A 15,603-nucleotide genomic window follows, 5' to 3' on the forward strand; every position below is an offset into this window, starting at 1 on the left:
GACTTATTCTCTCCCTCACTTCTTACAGTCTCGGTTAGGCAGCCAAAGTGATGCAATGGCCATTCAGTCCATACGAAACGTGAGGGGGAACAGCTTCTGTGTGGATTGTGATGCACCCAGTGAGTATAATTCTTCACCATAACAGCTGATTATTCACTGATAAAGGTATTTTATAGTAGGAAACAAAGAGTTATACATAAAAACATTCCCAGACATATAGACTATAGACTTTAATATCTCAAGCCAATGCAACACAACTAAACTTGAAATACTGAAATCCTTCCATTCAGGTCCACTTAGAGGGTTTAACGTCAGTTACAAAAGCTGGTGATGTTATATCTAAGACATTAGGTCAATTGTTCAATTCAACTCATTCTTTTACCTACGATTATAAGTACATTTATTTGCTAAATATTGTTACTAGAGACAAAATCCTAATTTGGGTTATCAAGTGAAGCTAAACAGCAACCACTATGGCTGTGTCTGATGGCTGTAACACCTTTCATCCAAACATACACCAAAACACAGAATCTACAAAGATCCAAGTTCTTTTGTCAAAGGTTTTGTCCAAGAGAGGTTAACAAAGTGAAAGAAGTTCAAAAAGGAACTCATCATCTCCTGTTCAGTCTAATTTATAAAGCTTCTCTTGTTACTCGTCTTTCTCGTCGTTTTAATTATTTAATATCTTCTGTCACGCAGACCCAGACTGGGCCAGCCTGAACCTGGGCGCGTTGATGTGCATCGAGTGCTCCGGGATCCACAGAAACTTGGGCACCCACCTGTCTCGTGTCCGCTCCCTGGACCTGGATGATTGGCCGGTGGAGCTCAGCATGGTGATGACGGCCATCGGCAACGCAATGGCCAACAGCGTGTGGGAGGGCGCTTTGGAGGGCTATACCAAGCCAGGGAGCGACAGCACCAGGTTAGCATCCCTCTACAAATAAAGGTGCTGCTTAATGAAACATGCAGAGATTATAGAATGAGAAGACAGCACTGTCTTCTCTCCATTAGCTGCCGTTTATTAGCCACCCACATTTCAGCACAGGCAGTTCACACCACAAAATGCTCCATAAGAAGCACCGGGGGTCCATAAATGTCAGTCTGCTGAGCCAAGAACCCAGTATTTTATGCCTGAGCATCAGTCCATCCTGTACACGTTAATCACAATGCCTCCGTTTTATTTGAGTCAGTACTTTGTCTGCAACTATATCCCTTTGTTTCTACATTTTAGGATATAATATCTTCTATTTGCACCACATCTGTTTTCTAGTACATCCATCCCTTTACTAACTTGACTTGAGAGTCATGTGCGACAAACTTACTCACTTACCTAACTACAGTAGCTCCAAATCCATCAAGTCTGTCACTGAACATGTTGTTTTAATCTAAACCATATCAGGAACCAGCCTTAGCTCTTTGTTCCTGCTCAATATCAGTGTGCACGGATGAGAGTTTAATAGTAGGCAGGAATGTGGAATTTTTCCGAACTTATAAAACTTACTTAAGCCGAGTTTTTACTTTCGGAACCTAACAAGTAGCTTTCCATCTTTTTAATATGTATCTCTTAAATTATACTTTGCCACTTACCCCGCACTGCCCTGCCCCAACTTACCCCAATGACTATCCGATCCCTTTCCTCTGAGGTACCCAGATCTGGTAGGAGGATTGTTTATCTCTTGGTGACAGGTGAGACCTAGCGTCCCAGTCTGACTAATGACCTGCTGTGTGGCTGTGCAGGTAATTAAGCACACCATTATGGCTAAACCCCACCCCAAGAGCCAGGCCCTCGGGCCCCAAGCTGCCGTGTCACATATCCATCACACAGGGCCGGGTCATCACTCCGTCTGTCACTGCAAAGACTGTCTGTAGGGTCTCCCTGGTGGCATTAGACTGTTTTAACATCACAGCTTTGTAACTTTGTTACGAAAAGTGACATACCAACAGAGAAAGTTGGTTACTTTTTTTTTACTACTTCTACTAAATTGATAGCAGATTTTATATATTTAATATATCAGCAGACACGGACAGTATCACATTTTAGCAGTGTAAGCAGCAGATCTGTTTGTTTGCAGGATACCTCAAAAACATTTACATCAAATTTCACTGAAATCTTTCAAAAGTTTGTCCACAGAACAAGTGACTAGTTTAAAATTTAAATTTGGTGGATAGTGCAGCCTTAGTGGAGTCATATATTCTCTGAGTGCTGAAAAATGTAGGCGATTAATACAATACAACTATATTGTTCACCATAGTGGAAACATGTAAAATAACATACACATATTACTGATAAACCACGGGGTGCTCACAACCAGTAGTATAAGTTGATACAAGTGGAAGCAGAAAGCACTAAAAAACAATGAATCAGCAATAGTTTTTTTTTTTCAAACAAAAATGTCAAAAACACTCTTATTTTATGTTGTAAAATGTGAGGATGTGACTGGTTTTCTCTGATTCATAGTATTGTAAGTAAGTACAGTGTAAGTAGTCAAGTAATAGGACTAGGATATTACTTTGGGCTCAGGCAACTTGAGATGGGTTTTTGTTACGTAACATAAGCAATAGATTATGAATACTGTCAGCAGTTCCAGGCCTAAATTCAGCTTTGAAATGATACTATGGCTTGAACGATAAGACAATTTTTGCACTGCTAATATTTTTTATCACTTTTCTTCATTTCAATGCCAAAACACACAAGTATTCATTTATTTTAAAAAAACAACAACAACAAAACAGTGTTAAGACATAATGTGATGTAAGAAAACTGTGAATTAAATTAAAGAGAGAGTTTGGGGTGGCCTCCACCACTTACCCACCATAACTTTCTAAAGTCAATGTATTATTAAAATTAAAGAATCGATTCACTTTAAAGACGCAATTAAACCATTTAATGAATGCATTGTTTGTGCGAAGAAAATAAAATGGCGGGTTTTACAGGCTGTTTATATAGCATGTATTGTCAAAGAAGAACCACCACTCACATCATCCATAACCAGAAACATGAGGGATGAGTTTGGCCTTTTCCCCAAATCGTTGATGTCACAGTCACACTAATGCATGGCTCTGGTTGTGACAGTATCGATTTTTCTGAAGAACTGAGTGCATTTTATGGTTTTGAACTTGTATAACTACAATACATAAGGCTTTTTTTCTCAATGGAGCAGTTTCAGCATACACTTCAGCACAAAACAGTCACCTTTTCATCTGTACATACTGGGAACATAAAGGAAAAGTTTATTTAAAAGGCTGTTTCAGTTTGCTCATGGACGGTTTTTCATTGTGTTTTCATTGCGCTGGTAGTCTCCTCTCTCTTCGTGAATCCATCCTGCGCTCTCCGGCCAGTTCAGAACTGAATGATGGCCTACAGTTATTTATTGAATGGTATCTGTGCTAAAATGCTCCACCGTGGTCTTGATGAAAGATTATTGATGTTGATTCCTCTCCCTACCACTGTCAGTCCCATGTCGCCTCGAGCTGGAAGGTTCTTCATTGTCTAAAAAATCCGATCTTATCCCGCAGCAGCATCTCCATTAGTTTTCACTGTCAAACAATAAATCTCATTTGCAGCATAACTAATCTTCAGACAAAAAACAGCAGTTGTAACTATCACATATGGCCACTGGTTATTGGGATGCTGATGATTTTGTTGCTGATAGAGCAGCGTACCCTTGTGAATTAACGCTGGTATCAAATTATTTTTGCTTTATCATGAATGATGAATTATAACCAACCTAATGGGTTGTATTTTTTTTTTTTTTATTTCCGTTAACACCATAAATCCTAACCTGACTTTCTCTCTGTGTATGCTCCTCTTTAACTTGAGCGGTGCACATATGAGAGGATTTTAATTGTGTCACATCGGTGACATGTAGCAGCTTTGTGATGGCACCCAGGCAGGCAGTGTATGGCTCTCGAGTCCCACTAAACATTAGTGACACCTAATCTAAACGATTCAGTAACTACCTGAATATCAACTCAGTGTCTGATTGAATGTCTCCTGCAAGACTAGTTTTACCCCTTGCATTTTTGAGATTTAACTTAAAAGCATTCATCCACAAGATTGGTTTAGCTTATGATATTTTGGATCGAAAGAACACAATATATAGATTTGTCGTACGCAGAGCCGCACAGCAACATTAAAAATTACTGGTGTACATCAGACTTATTACAGGCATCATAATGAGAAGCATGTTTGTATCTATGCGTATGTTTTTAGACCTTGTAGTAAAATGTGTGGTGCTACTTTCTTCTCTGGCTGTATTAAAGGTTAATAAATCACTTGCTAATGAAGTTATAAGCCATAGGAACATAGGCTGGATTGCCAGTTAAATGTTATAAATTTTGTTAATCCATTATAAATGCTAATGTGTTACTCACTGTTTAATAAGCCGTCAAGCCTTCATTTCTAAAGGTTAATAAGTCATTAATACATGCTTTTAGTCATGAAGTCTGCAGTTAAGTGTTAATATTTTGTTAAACATTGATTGATTTGGGTCCAGATCATCTGCAGTCCATTTCCAAGTTAAGTGGTCAGAAGCTTCAAACAGCCAAAGTGATTTTTCAAAACCTGGAAAGTTGTTGTTATTCATGGCTTATAACTGATCTACAAAGAATTTATGATTTATTAACTATTAATAATGGCTTTTGTTACTATGTATAACCCATTGACAAAGGCCTCATTAAAAAGCAGCACAGAATGCATTAAAAGCAGAAGTCAGGCTACAAGTTACATCCATGATAATAAATTTGTGCGAGCCCTGCGTCATGGCTGATCTCTGCAGTCAGCATATTGGAAGGGAGTTGTTCTTTTAATTAGCACCTGGGAGTCGTTGTGTTTTGCACGTCACCTCTAATTGCTTGGCATGTTCGTGATAGAAAACACCGCAGACTATTTTGACGGATATTGTGGGGGAGGTCCAACAGCTAACTTTACCCTCATCTTCTACTGGCACACACACACTCACAGTGGAACACGCACACACACATACGCAGACACCAGTTCTCATTTGGGGGAGATGTCCTGGAGCGTGGACGGATGTGGACGGCTATCCCTCACTGACGCGGGCCTCTCACTGTCACCCTCTGTAGGCTCCGCGCCGCCCTCGGCCACAGGCAGGTAATAGCTCTGATGAGAGCCCTCCACTTTGTTTCAGAAATAATTTGCCACTCCTGCCGCCTGCAGGGGCTGCGTGGTAATAAAAATGAATCACACCGCTAACCTCTCCAAACCTGGCCCCACTGCCTCTTTTAACCCCTTCCGCTCTGGAAGTTGCAACTTGGCTGTCCTCCCGAGCTGTTTGTGGCCATTTACGACATCGGTGCTGTGGCCATTAGATTCCTGGTCTAGGATTTATCCACGGTGGCCTCTGCCCTCCACGTTATTCCCTGAAACACATAGCAAAGCTTGCGGGCTACTCACAGGTTAGAAGTGCTGGAACGCCAACTCTCAAAAGAGCTTTTAGAATAACCGGCCTTGCCAGGAGCCCTGGTAGAGGAAGAGTAATTAATTAAGACAAATGAATGACTGGGTCTTGAGTCCCATGTCCTCCCTCTCTCTCTCTCTCTCTCTCTCTCTCTCTCTCTCTCTCTCTCTCTCTCTCTCTCTCTCTCTCTCTCTCTCTCTCCCTCTCTCTCTCTCTAAATGAAACCCACAGGTCAGTAATTAGCCCTGTGTGGGAGAAGTGGTACCACAGTCACTAATTGCACACATGCCACCGGGTTTTCAGAGCCAGGTAGACGTAAAGGGAGGACTGATTCATTATGACGTCTACTTAACCGCGCAATTTAGTTGTAACATTAATGTTAGCATTACAAAGTCGTAACTTTGTACAAATGTTCTTGTCCGATGACGTGAAAGAGAAAGGATCCATGACAATCCATTTATGTGGCGAGATTTTGTACTGTGTGCGTACGTGAAGCAGGCTGCATGCATAAGCGGGGCATGTGTTATCGTCCCCTCAGCTTTGTATGTGAGGCGAGGGTTCAGCAGGGGTTAACAGCATGAGCATTTAAGGGTGTTAGTCTTGCTGGCACAAAAACACAGCCACTCCATCACAAGGAGTCTGACAACCTCATTAATGTCACAATATATTCAACTCATCCCTCTGCCTGCCTACGGCACCCAGATGCTCTCCTATTGGCCTCTATAGAGCTCAACACAACAACCTTTTGAATACTGGTCATCTGTTCAGACCGCACTCTGGTAGCAAGAAGAGTGGAATCTACTCCACTTGTAAAAATATTTGTCTTAATTCTTTTGCAGCTGTTCTTCTCAGAGCAGAGCATACCATGTCTACACTGTACCCGCTGGACCATAGGGGGGCCTTATTTAGCACTATAGCTGCGGCGTTTACTGTGTTGCTCCTTCATTTCTCGCCCTTAGCAACCTTTGATGCTTTGGGGCCCAGCTTTCTTTCCCTGTTGTGTGCGCTTTTTTTCATCTCTGTCGTTTCCCTCCGAGCCCCCTCTCTGTCTTTCTGCTGCTGTCCCTCTTCCTCGCTCTCTGTCTCTTCCCTCCCCTCGGTTTGTGGAAGTGAAGCTGCTGGCTGCATGGGAATCGGTCCCATACAAGTTGCCCACCCCCACTGTGAGGTCTGTTCATGCTGGTCAAACCCCAAAACCCCCCCTCCCCGCCCTCTCTCCCCTCCTTCCAACCTTCCAATGCCACCACCGGTATTTCTCCCCTTCACTGCGTCTATTTGATGTGTCCGCAGTGAATTTGGGTCCTCGGGGAAGAGTAGGAGGAGCCCTAGAAGCTTTGATTGTTTAGGAGGGCTCAGTATGTGTTTGAAAGATGGGCGAGTGGTGGGACGGACATCCTCCTCTTCCTATGGACCAATGCACCTTTATTGCAGGCAGTCAGATTGGTCATTCTGTGGCTACTCTGCCGCTGGCTCCACCTCCGCCGTCTCAGTTTCCCTTCCCTTCTTATAAATTCCCGTTCGCTTTTGTCTTTCAGGCTTGACTAATTATCCTTGTTTGTCCCTCTTTATTTGAATTCAGTCATGTGTTCTTGACTCCGTGGGCTGGGTTTAGGAGAATCATTCCGCCATTTGCCACTTAATTAAGTCAGGGTCAGGATCCATTGCTCAACGGAGAGCTGAAAGGACAGAGCTCTAATAGAATTATAAAAGAGGCCTTTCTCTACTGTTAAGGCTGCCTTTATCGAGATGGGCTCTGCGTAGGCAAATGAAAGCGGACACCAGCTCTGGACAGGAGCCGGTTTCCACTTTAAAACTCAGTAAGCATTTTGATGTTTGCCCAAGATTTCTTTCAAATACAAAGTTACAAGTTAAACAATCATCATCAGCTGCGAGATAAGTGACGAAGGAAGTTTGCGGGCGAAGCGAAGCTTGTTTTTTTGTTGAAAGAGACACAGGCATTTTTATTGGGAACCTTAAGCTCCCCTCCGTCCCCTGAGCAACAGAGAAATTCAGAACAAGTATGCGCCCAAGCCAGGGTGGGGAAATTACTGTCTGTTGGTGTCCATGCCTGGATGTGTGTTTGTGTAGAAGAGTAACCATCAGTTCAGTTTCCTAAATATCCCCCCCCCATGCTGTGAAAATTCACTCTCCTTTCCCTCTCTACCTCCCCTCCTACTCTGTCCTGGCACTTTGACATGCTAAATCTGCTGATTTTATTTTTCTTCCTCCTGTGGTGAGGAAGTGTCCTTTTCAAGGGTCTCAGTTTTCCCCCTGACTGTCTAAACCCTACCTCTGTTTGGATTGTTTTTCTATTTCAAACAAAAGACAGAGGCGGGATTACCATTTCACTTCCTTTCACACTCTTTCAAGTGGCAGCAGCTTAGGAATTTTTAAAAACCACTGCCTGGCTGCTTTTTCTTTTCTTTTTTTTTTTTTTTTTTTAAAGCAGACCATGTAAAGAGAACTGTGGTTGAATTTAGAGCTCAGCATCAGCAGTGAGTAAGGCCTTTTCCTGCAGGTCTTCAGGGCTGATTTTGTAGCGAAGGATAACAAAGTGTCCTCAGGGCTCCTTTCTGAGATGTTGACGTCTTCTTAATGGCTCTCCTCAGCCTTTTTGTTTCACGTCTTGGTGCTAACTTTCTGCCTCATTTAGCTCATATCAATTCACTGGGCTCTACAGATTCAGCATCTCATTCATGGTCTAGCTTTCTGAAACAAACTTTGGACAACAGCTCTCAGGGATTGTTTTTAACCATGCTCAGATTTTTGTTAAAGGTTGTAGATTTTTGGCCTTGAGGATTACATTTGGTTGTAGAGTTTTTAGACATACTATAACCTCTTTGGCTGCAAAGAAAAATAGAAAGACTCTTGTTTTCAAAGAGTCCACCGGAAATAAGAGGGGAGGGCAGGACGGCCCCTTCCTGTTCTGAGCAGTCCTCTGGTTCTAAGGCCAATTGATTTGCTAACAGGCTTGTCCACACATAATGAATGAGTAGGGATTGATGGAGGTCCTACACCATAAAACTCTGAGCCACTGCAATTGCCTGCCATTAGGGCTGTATTGTTACTCACATAATACCCTCATCCTTAAGAAAAGATTTTCTTATGGTTTAGCGGGGTAAAGGACTTTCTCCTCTACATTTTTTTGAGGTCACAACAGAAATGTAACCATATGCTTACAGCCGCAATAGCTATTATACTACAATATACTATTTTAAGATGTGGTTTAAGTTGCTTTATGAGCTTCTAGTGGTGTTTTGCAGTAAATCAACCTGTGCTTGAGCTCTGATAAAGACATGTACCTCTTCCATCACATCCTTAACTCCTGTAGTTTGGGCTGGTGCCAGGCTGTTCTGTGCAAGACAGACTGCTCTGTGAAGTGAGCCTGGCAGCTGACATATGAGTCTGAAAATGGTTGCTGTCTGTGGTAAGTTGGCAGCCTTGACACCTAGCTGCTAAGGACGTAATGAAGGAGAGTGACTAATGGTGAACTGGTTACTATTGTTAAAACCGCTGCTGTAATTGAAAATGAGCTATTTGGGGGATAAACGTTGGGTTGGTTCACAGACATTTTTATCTCTAGTGGTATTCTGCAGTGCAGATAGTTTCTGGTTTTATTCAAGCAATTGTCTAGAATAACCAGGAAATTGTTTCAGGAAAGAGGTAAATGTTTTCTTATGTTTTATAATTGGTGAATGTTTTATAATTCTAAGGCTGGCAAAATTTTATCTATTATGAATTATTTTTTTATTGACAATGAATCCCACAAAAAGACCAGTAATGCCTTTATTCTACACAGAAAAGTGTATTGAGTGAGGATTCAAGTTAGGAGAGCCACAGACAGGGTAGGCAAGTCAGAAAGTATTGAGAGACATACGAACACATTGTTTGTTGTATTCTTTTCATGAGATTACTTGACGACAACAAAAATATAAAATAACATTAGCTTTAGACTTTAAATGTCATTTTACAAACCTGTAAGAGCCACAAATTCCATTCAACCGTCATATTGAGGTGGAAACAGAAATCTCATGGATGGATAGAATCAAATGAAACCAAATGCGTCTCTATGGCTAAATACTACTTTTGTAATTTGGTTGAATCAACCTTTTAATATATGTTTATAAAATATAGAATTTAATATGTAGATGTGAAGTTCCGTTATTTAAAAGGTTGATTTTGGTAATTAAGTTGTGCTGTTTGAGTTTGTTGTCACTTTGATTATGATGAAATAGAATTGAAGTGAATTAGATTGTCAGTTTATACTTGCTGCTAAGCCTCAGACCGTTGATAGGGGGTCCCATGAGAGCCTTGTCACTCTAGCCAGCGTCGCCGTTTCAACTTATCCGTACAAACCTTCTCCGTTCTGTCACTCACCCGCAAATCCAAACAACAGCCTCTTTCTGCTTCCCTTATCACACCGACTGACAGGGTCACAGGGTTAGTGCCACACTGGGCATGCTCAGTCATTCACATATTGATATTGATTTTTTTTTTTTTTTCTTTCTTATTTGGGCAGTTTGTATGTGGGCAGAGAATGAAACGGGGGTCAAGATGGAGAGCAATAGATATAATTCTGACTGGCGATAGAGGATGGAGCCTTCCCTCAGTCTCTATTCTCTGCTGCAGGCTGGAGTGAAGGAGCCCCACATCCCACCGTCCCTCTCTGGCTGCCATTCAGCCCCATCGATCTGACTCAGGGCCCAGCCACCCCAAGGGAGACTGGGGCTCGGAGACACACTGCCTCTTTTGTGGAGGGGATCCACCAGTTTAGACTGACAGCAGACAGTGCTGATAAAAATACATCCCCCTCCTTCCTGTATTGTCCGCAGCAGACATGCTGTTCGAGATGTGTAACCTTTAGAAAGCTGGCCAGGCTCTAACCGTCTTGCTGTCGACTGTAATCACTAGAAAGTGGAATATTGCCCAAAGCGTCGTACCCTTTGGCATTCTCTCATCTCTGTAGCCAATCTCACTGTATTATTTCCCACTGTGATAGTGGAGGCTAGTGGCTTTCCTGTGCTCTAATAATTTAGAAATGTCACTTTACACTTGTGAGTCTCTTAGGTCAATTACTGTAATACTTCCCCTGTGTGTCTACATTCTACCTTTTGCACATGGCTTTGTATTTAAATCACTGCCTCTGAATTATGAGATATGCACTGAAAGTTCCTTAACTCAGGTGCTAAATTGCCCATAGCATGTTCACCATGTGTCTGACCCGTAGCGTCCCTGTCATTTCCGTCTCTCCAGGGAGGAAAAAGAGCGCTGGATCCGAGCCAAGTATGAGCAGAAGCTGTTCCTGGTGGGACTGCCCCAGTCGGACGTGCCCCTGGGGCAGCAGCTGCTTCGGGCGGTGGTGGAGGATGACCTGAGGTTGGTGGTGGTGCTGCTGGCCCACGGCACCAAGGAGGAGGTTAACGAGACCTACGGGGACGGAGACGGACGCACTGCTCTGCACCTCTCTTGCGCAATGGCCAATGTGGTCATCACTCAGCTGCTTATCTGGGTGAGTTGAGATTAATGGTCAGAAGTGGATGAACATTGTTATTGAAGGCATTTATTGTTTGGGCGAGTGAATTAGCAGTTTAAAGTGTCAAAGGATTTCCCAACAAACCTTGCCAGTGGGGCCACTTTCTCATTACAAGCCCCCTCACAGACACCAGTTCTGCAAGTTTTATTTAAAAGGAGCAGTTCCTTTTGAGGAGATTTCTCCTGGAGTCAGTGACTGCCTATAAACTCAACACAACTAACTGAATTCTAACCAAACTAATTGTCTCAGCTGCAGTTAGTATCAGATTACACACTTCCTTCCAAGAAGACAATAAGAAAGTACTGAAAATTGACAGACCCATAAAATAAAGCGTTACCATTGATTTCCCAACAGTTTAAATGCCGTTTTAAAGCTCTCTCCACACTATTAGGCATAAATTCCAGTGGAGAAATACTGAATCGTCTATTTATTTAATTTCTTGTCCCAAACATTAGTCCATTTTAAGTCTGATAACATTTTAAGTGTAGAAAGTTAAGGGAGGTTGTTAAAAACACACGAGTTCCCAGAAAAATACAGCTACCTCACTGGTAACTACAGCTGTAAAAAAAAACAAAAACATGTTGTGTATATCAAAATTGTCCAAGATACCAAATATGTCAGTATGGGTAAATGTGTGTGAAATGGACAAGATAGCTAGGCTATTATTATGTACTGTTAGAGTGTTGGGACAAGTAGATACAGAATATACTGTAAATATTGTATTCTGATACAAAGTGTTCAAGAATTTCAAATATGCATGAGGCTCCTTGTTCTAATGTTCACTTTTTAAGGATATTCAATAAAAAAATATCTATTTTTTTTCAATGAAAATGTGATAAAACTGAGGAAAAATGGGAGTGCTTTCATCACATATGGTATTTTTATAATCCCATTTTCACACTAGCGTTTGTATTACCCGTATTTTTAATTGTAAATGTAATTTCCACAAAATAAGTAAAATCGTATGTCTAATGTGCCTTTCATACCTGTCACTTCCTCCCACAGTACGGTGTTGACGTGAAGAGTCGGGATGCTCGTGGCCAGACCACGCTGTCCTACGCTCGGCGAGCTGGCAGCCAGGAGTGCGCGGACATCTTACTTCAGCACGGTTGCCCCAACGATACAAGCAGCCTGACATCCGTGCCCACGCCCAACATGAGCCGCCGCAACCCCAATCCCAACATCAACAACAACAATGCCCAGTGTGAGCTCAACCGCAGTATCAGCATCATGTAGGAGCCCGGAGAGCAGCCGCAGACAAACACACAAAACCCTGAACCCGTCCCTGTCTCTTCCCAGTACTTCCTCCTCTGTTTCACACTGTGTAACCCAGAATCAGTACTAATGGAGAGATGTCAGGAGTGATGGACTCATTGTTGATATTCCACTACGTCAAAAGAAGTGGGCGTTTGGGGTTTGGACATTGTACATTGTTTGTTTTTATATTATTATTTTGTATTTGTTTTGTTAAATTCATTCAATCTTGGTCTGAAATGATCATGATCAGCTTTAAGCTTTTTGTTTTTTAAGCATCAACCAAACAAATGACTTACTTTGGCATTCATACCTACCCTACGAAAAGCATTTCCTTAATGCTTGAACATTTCCTTTTATGTCTTCCCCTTCTGCGACATGAACTGATTTTGTAATGAGCGCGAATGAGAAACTTCCTTCAAATTTCCAAGCCTAAGCATAATAACATAAAACTGTGAGGAATAGTTGTACAAGTGACAAAACAATAATGTGGGAAAGAAACTAAATCTTCCACGATATCAGTGGCTGTTACAACTTCAGTAATGATTTATGTCTTCAACACGGCTATCAAACTCTTGACATATTATTCATATACAAAGGCAAAGCAATTATAGTTTAAGAGTCCAAATGATTTAGATACTTAATTCACAGGAAAAAGGGTTCGGATAGTCATAAAAGAGTTGATTGCAGAATTCCTTTTGGGTGAAAGTGAGTCATTTCCTTTGCCACCCTTATCGTGATCCTCAAGTAAAAGTGTCCATGACTATAAAGGAATTAAGGGGCTTAATGTTTTATGACCATTGAGCCACATGGCATTGTGAGCTTGCCTCTTCAATCAGAATTCATTCAAATTCAAAGGATTCATTGAAACAGTGAAATTGTACCATTACGATGTCTTTGTTGGAGTAATTTTCCGATTGACCAGATTGTCTTGATAATTGTTTGACACAGATTTACCCAGTTTCAAATCATACTATGTACTGGTATGTCCCTTCACCTCCTGTGGCCAAAGGCTGTAAAATTGGTTATCTTGAAACCATTTCCTCTTTCGTTGCTGTGAAATACATATATGGTGCTGTGTGTGTGTGTGTGTCCATACATAACCGTATGATACGTGTGTGCTTACGTCTTCGTCTGTAACCGTGTGCAGCAGAGAGCGACTGGGCATTTCTGTTCATAAACATTGGAGAAAGGACACTGGAGAGAAGAGACCTACAGTGAAGATTTGGGGATGTACCTGTGTTTTAATGTACAGACCTCTGTAAAAAAGTAGTTCTTGTTCCTTCACCTTATTCCTTATAAGAACCGTCGGAACTAACTCTGACTTTTAGAGTAAAGAAAACCCCAACCTTTCCTTTTTCCTTATGCTTCCTCCCTTATCCTGAGAACCTGTCGGTCTAAAAGCAGGGAGTTAACAAAATGCAGTGAAGTGAGAGGGACATTTAGGGATTAAAATGAGCAAGGAGGCTCATATAGGGAAGCGTAATTAGTTTGACTCTCTTTGCATTAATACAAATGTACAGAATTTCATAGACACGATAAGCCAATTAATTTATAGTAAATAGGACTTGGGTAAGAAATGAATTCAGGTGGAGTTGACACAATGTCTACAGCGTATTATCCCTTTTACTCAACTGCCAATTTTAAAGGTTTTAAAACCGTCTTGATTTTATGGGTTTACAAAGGCAGGATGTATGTTTACAGAGCAAGTTATTAACTTGGTACCTTATCTTTACAAGTCTGTTGTTGCTTTACAGTATTCCTGTTTTCAGAGCCCACAGTGAATGAAAATGTTGTTAAATGAGGATGTTTGTTAATGGAAATATGCTTATTTGCTTTCTTGATCAGAAGATTGATACCTCTGCAAAAAATATGAAGCTGGAGCCAAGAGGTGATTAGCCTAGCCTAGCCTAGCCTAGCAAACAGTTACACCACGTAACTCCCTCTAAAAACACAAATTGTATTTTTTGGTTTTGTATAAGATATAGCATGTTCATTTATAAGCTCTAGAAGTCCTGGTAGGTGGATTTTTAAACTTTGGAGAGTCCCACTGCTTCCAGTCTTTATTCTAGCTAAGCTAAGCTAACGGCCTCCTGGCTCTAGCTCCATAGTACAGGCATGAGAGCGAATAAGCATATTTCCCAAAGACGATTTCTTCAAGACCTCCTAAAACAGGCCACAGATTCAACCTGATACCTTTTGAATTTTCTTGTACTGTACCGTGGTACTGGCCTTATTTCTGATTTCTACTTGACCAACTTATGTCAATAAGTACATTTCAGTGTCCGAGGGGATTACTGAGTGGAGTTTAGTGTGTATAGTGACTACATGAACCCTTATTTACATATTGTAGATGCTGAAAGAACACTAGAAACCTGCCTGTTGTTCCCCTAAAACCCAACATGAAGTGTACATATTAGCTTAATGCTTTTATCTGAACACAAGCTCCTCCTAGAGAAACAAACTAAACTGGTTTTAGGTCAACAGTCCCTTTGACCCATGAACCATATTTTGATATGTTGTTTTTGTTTCTCTTTAGGCATATTTTTAAGGTACTTTTGTTTGGTCTCGACATTAACCGACCATCTTTGGTACTTGTGTATAATGATGTACATTTGACATATTTATAATGCAGTATGTAAATATCTTTTTTTTTTTTTTTTTGGTTTGGTTTTGTTTTGTTTTTTGTTCAAGTTAATTTTCCTATTGTAATTCCTTTACATTCAGAACGTGAAACAAGGCAAAAGCTAAAGAGTAACATGTTGTATGCTTGGATGCTTGGCTGACTGTTGACCTATTAATAAACACTCAAATAAAACAATGTAGCCTTCCCTGCATTTAGGGAAATCAACACATTTGTCTAGTGTATGTGTTCATTCATCATCCATCACGCTCCTGTTGCTTCTGTACATGACCCGCTGACGCCTTACTGACGAGGTGAGGCTCTTTCAAATTAAAAGTCCCACTATCACTTCAACAAGTTCTGCCATTTCATGTTCATCCCTTTTGCATGTTTCCGTCGTCAAACTTCATGGAGAAATTCAACATCACTGGAACAAGTCCTGTTAATGTGTCCAACGCAACTCAACCAAGCCCGTCTTGAGGTAAGTAAAGCAGCCTCTCCACTTCCTGCTCGTGGGACCCCCCAACAGTTGCTGAAAAGAGGATTAAGATAAAGAGCCGGGCTTAGTGTCAGGCAGCACAACACCGTGGGGAAAAGTGAAAGGTCTCAGTGTTCAGAGGAGTCAAGCCCTCACTAATCCACTTCTTATTTCCTGCTAATCTTGTCTCAGCATATCTTCATCCCCTTCCTCTCTCTGTTGGCCGGTATTGTTTGAGCTTTATCACCTGGTTTCTCTTTAGTGTTTCTTCTTCCTCCCTCGGCGCTGGCTTGAC

The 15,603-nt window shown here is 41.4% G+C and overlaps 1 protein-coding gene across 3 annotated transcripts in view; it reads left to right on the forward strand.

Annotated features, from left to right (window-relative positions):
- Window positions 1-15,058, forward strand: part of agap3 (ArfGAP with GTPase domain, ankyrin repeat and PH domain 3) — a 113,739-nt gene extending 98,681 nt beyond the window's left edge. For all 3 annotated transcript variants that reach the window (XM_051419935.1, XM_051420025.1, XM_051419846.1), the window contains exons 15-18: window positions 29-119; window positions 700-922; window positions 10,674-10,929; window positions 11,959-15,058. In XM_051419935.1, the coding sequence (XP_051275895.1) occupies window positions 29-119; window positions 700-922; window positions 10,674-10,929; window positions 11,959-12,189 (801 nt within the window). In that variant the 3' untranslated portion in view covers window positions 12,190-15,058. The remainder of the gene's footprint in view (window positions 1-28; window positions 120-699; window positions 923-10,673; window positions 10,930-11,958) is intronic.
- Window positions 15,059-15,603: the final 545 nt, after the last annotated feature.

Source organism: Dicentrarchus labrax, unplaced genomic scaffold, assembly GCF_905237075.1.
Source record: "Dicentrarchus labrax unplaced genomic scaffold, dlabrax2021, whole genome shotgun sequence".
Lineage (NCBI taxonomy): Eukaryota > Metazoa > Chordata > Actinopteri > Moronidae > Dicentrarchus > Dicentrarchus labrax.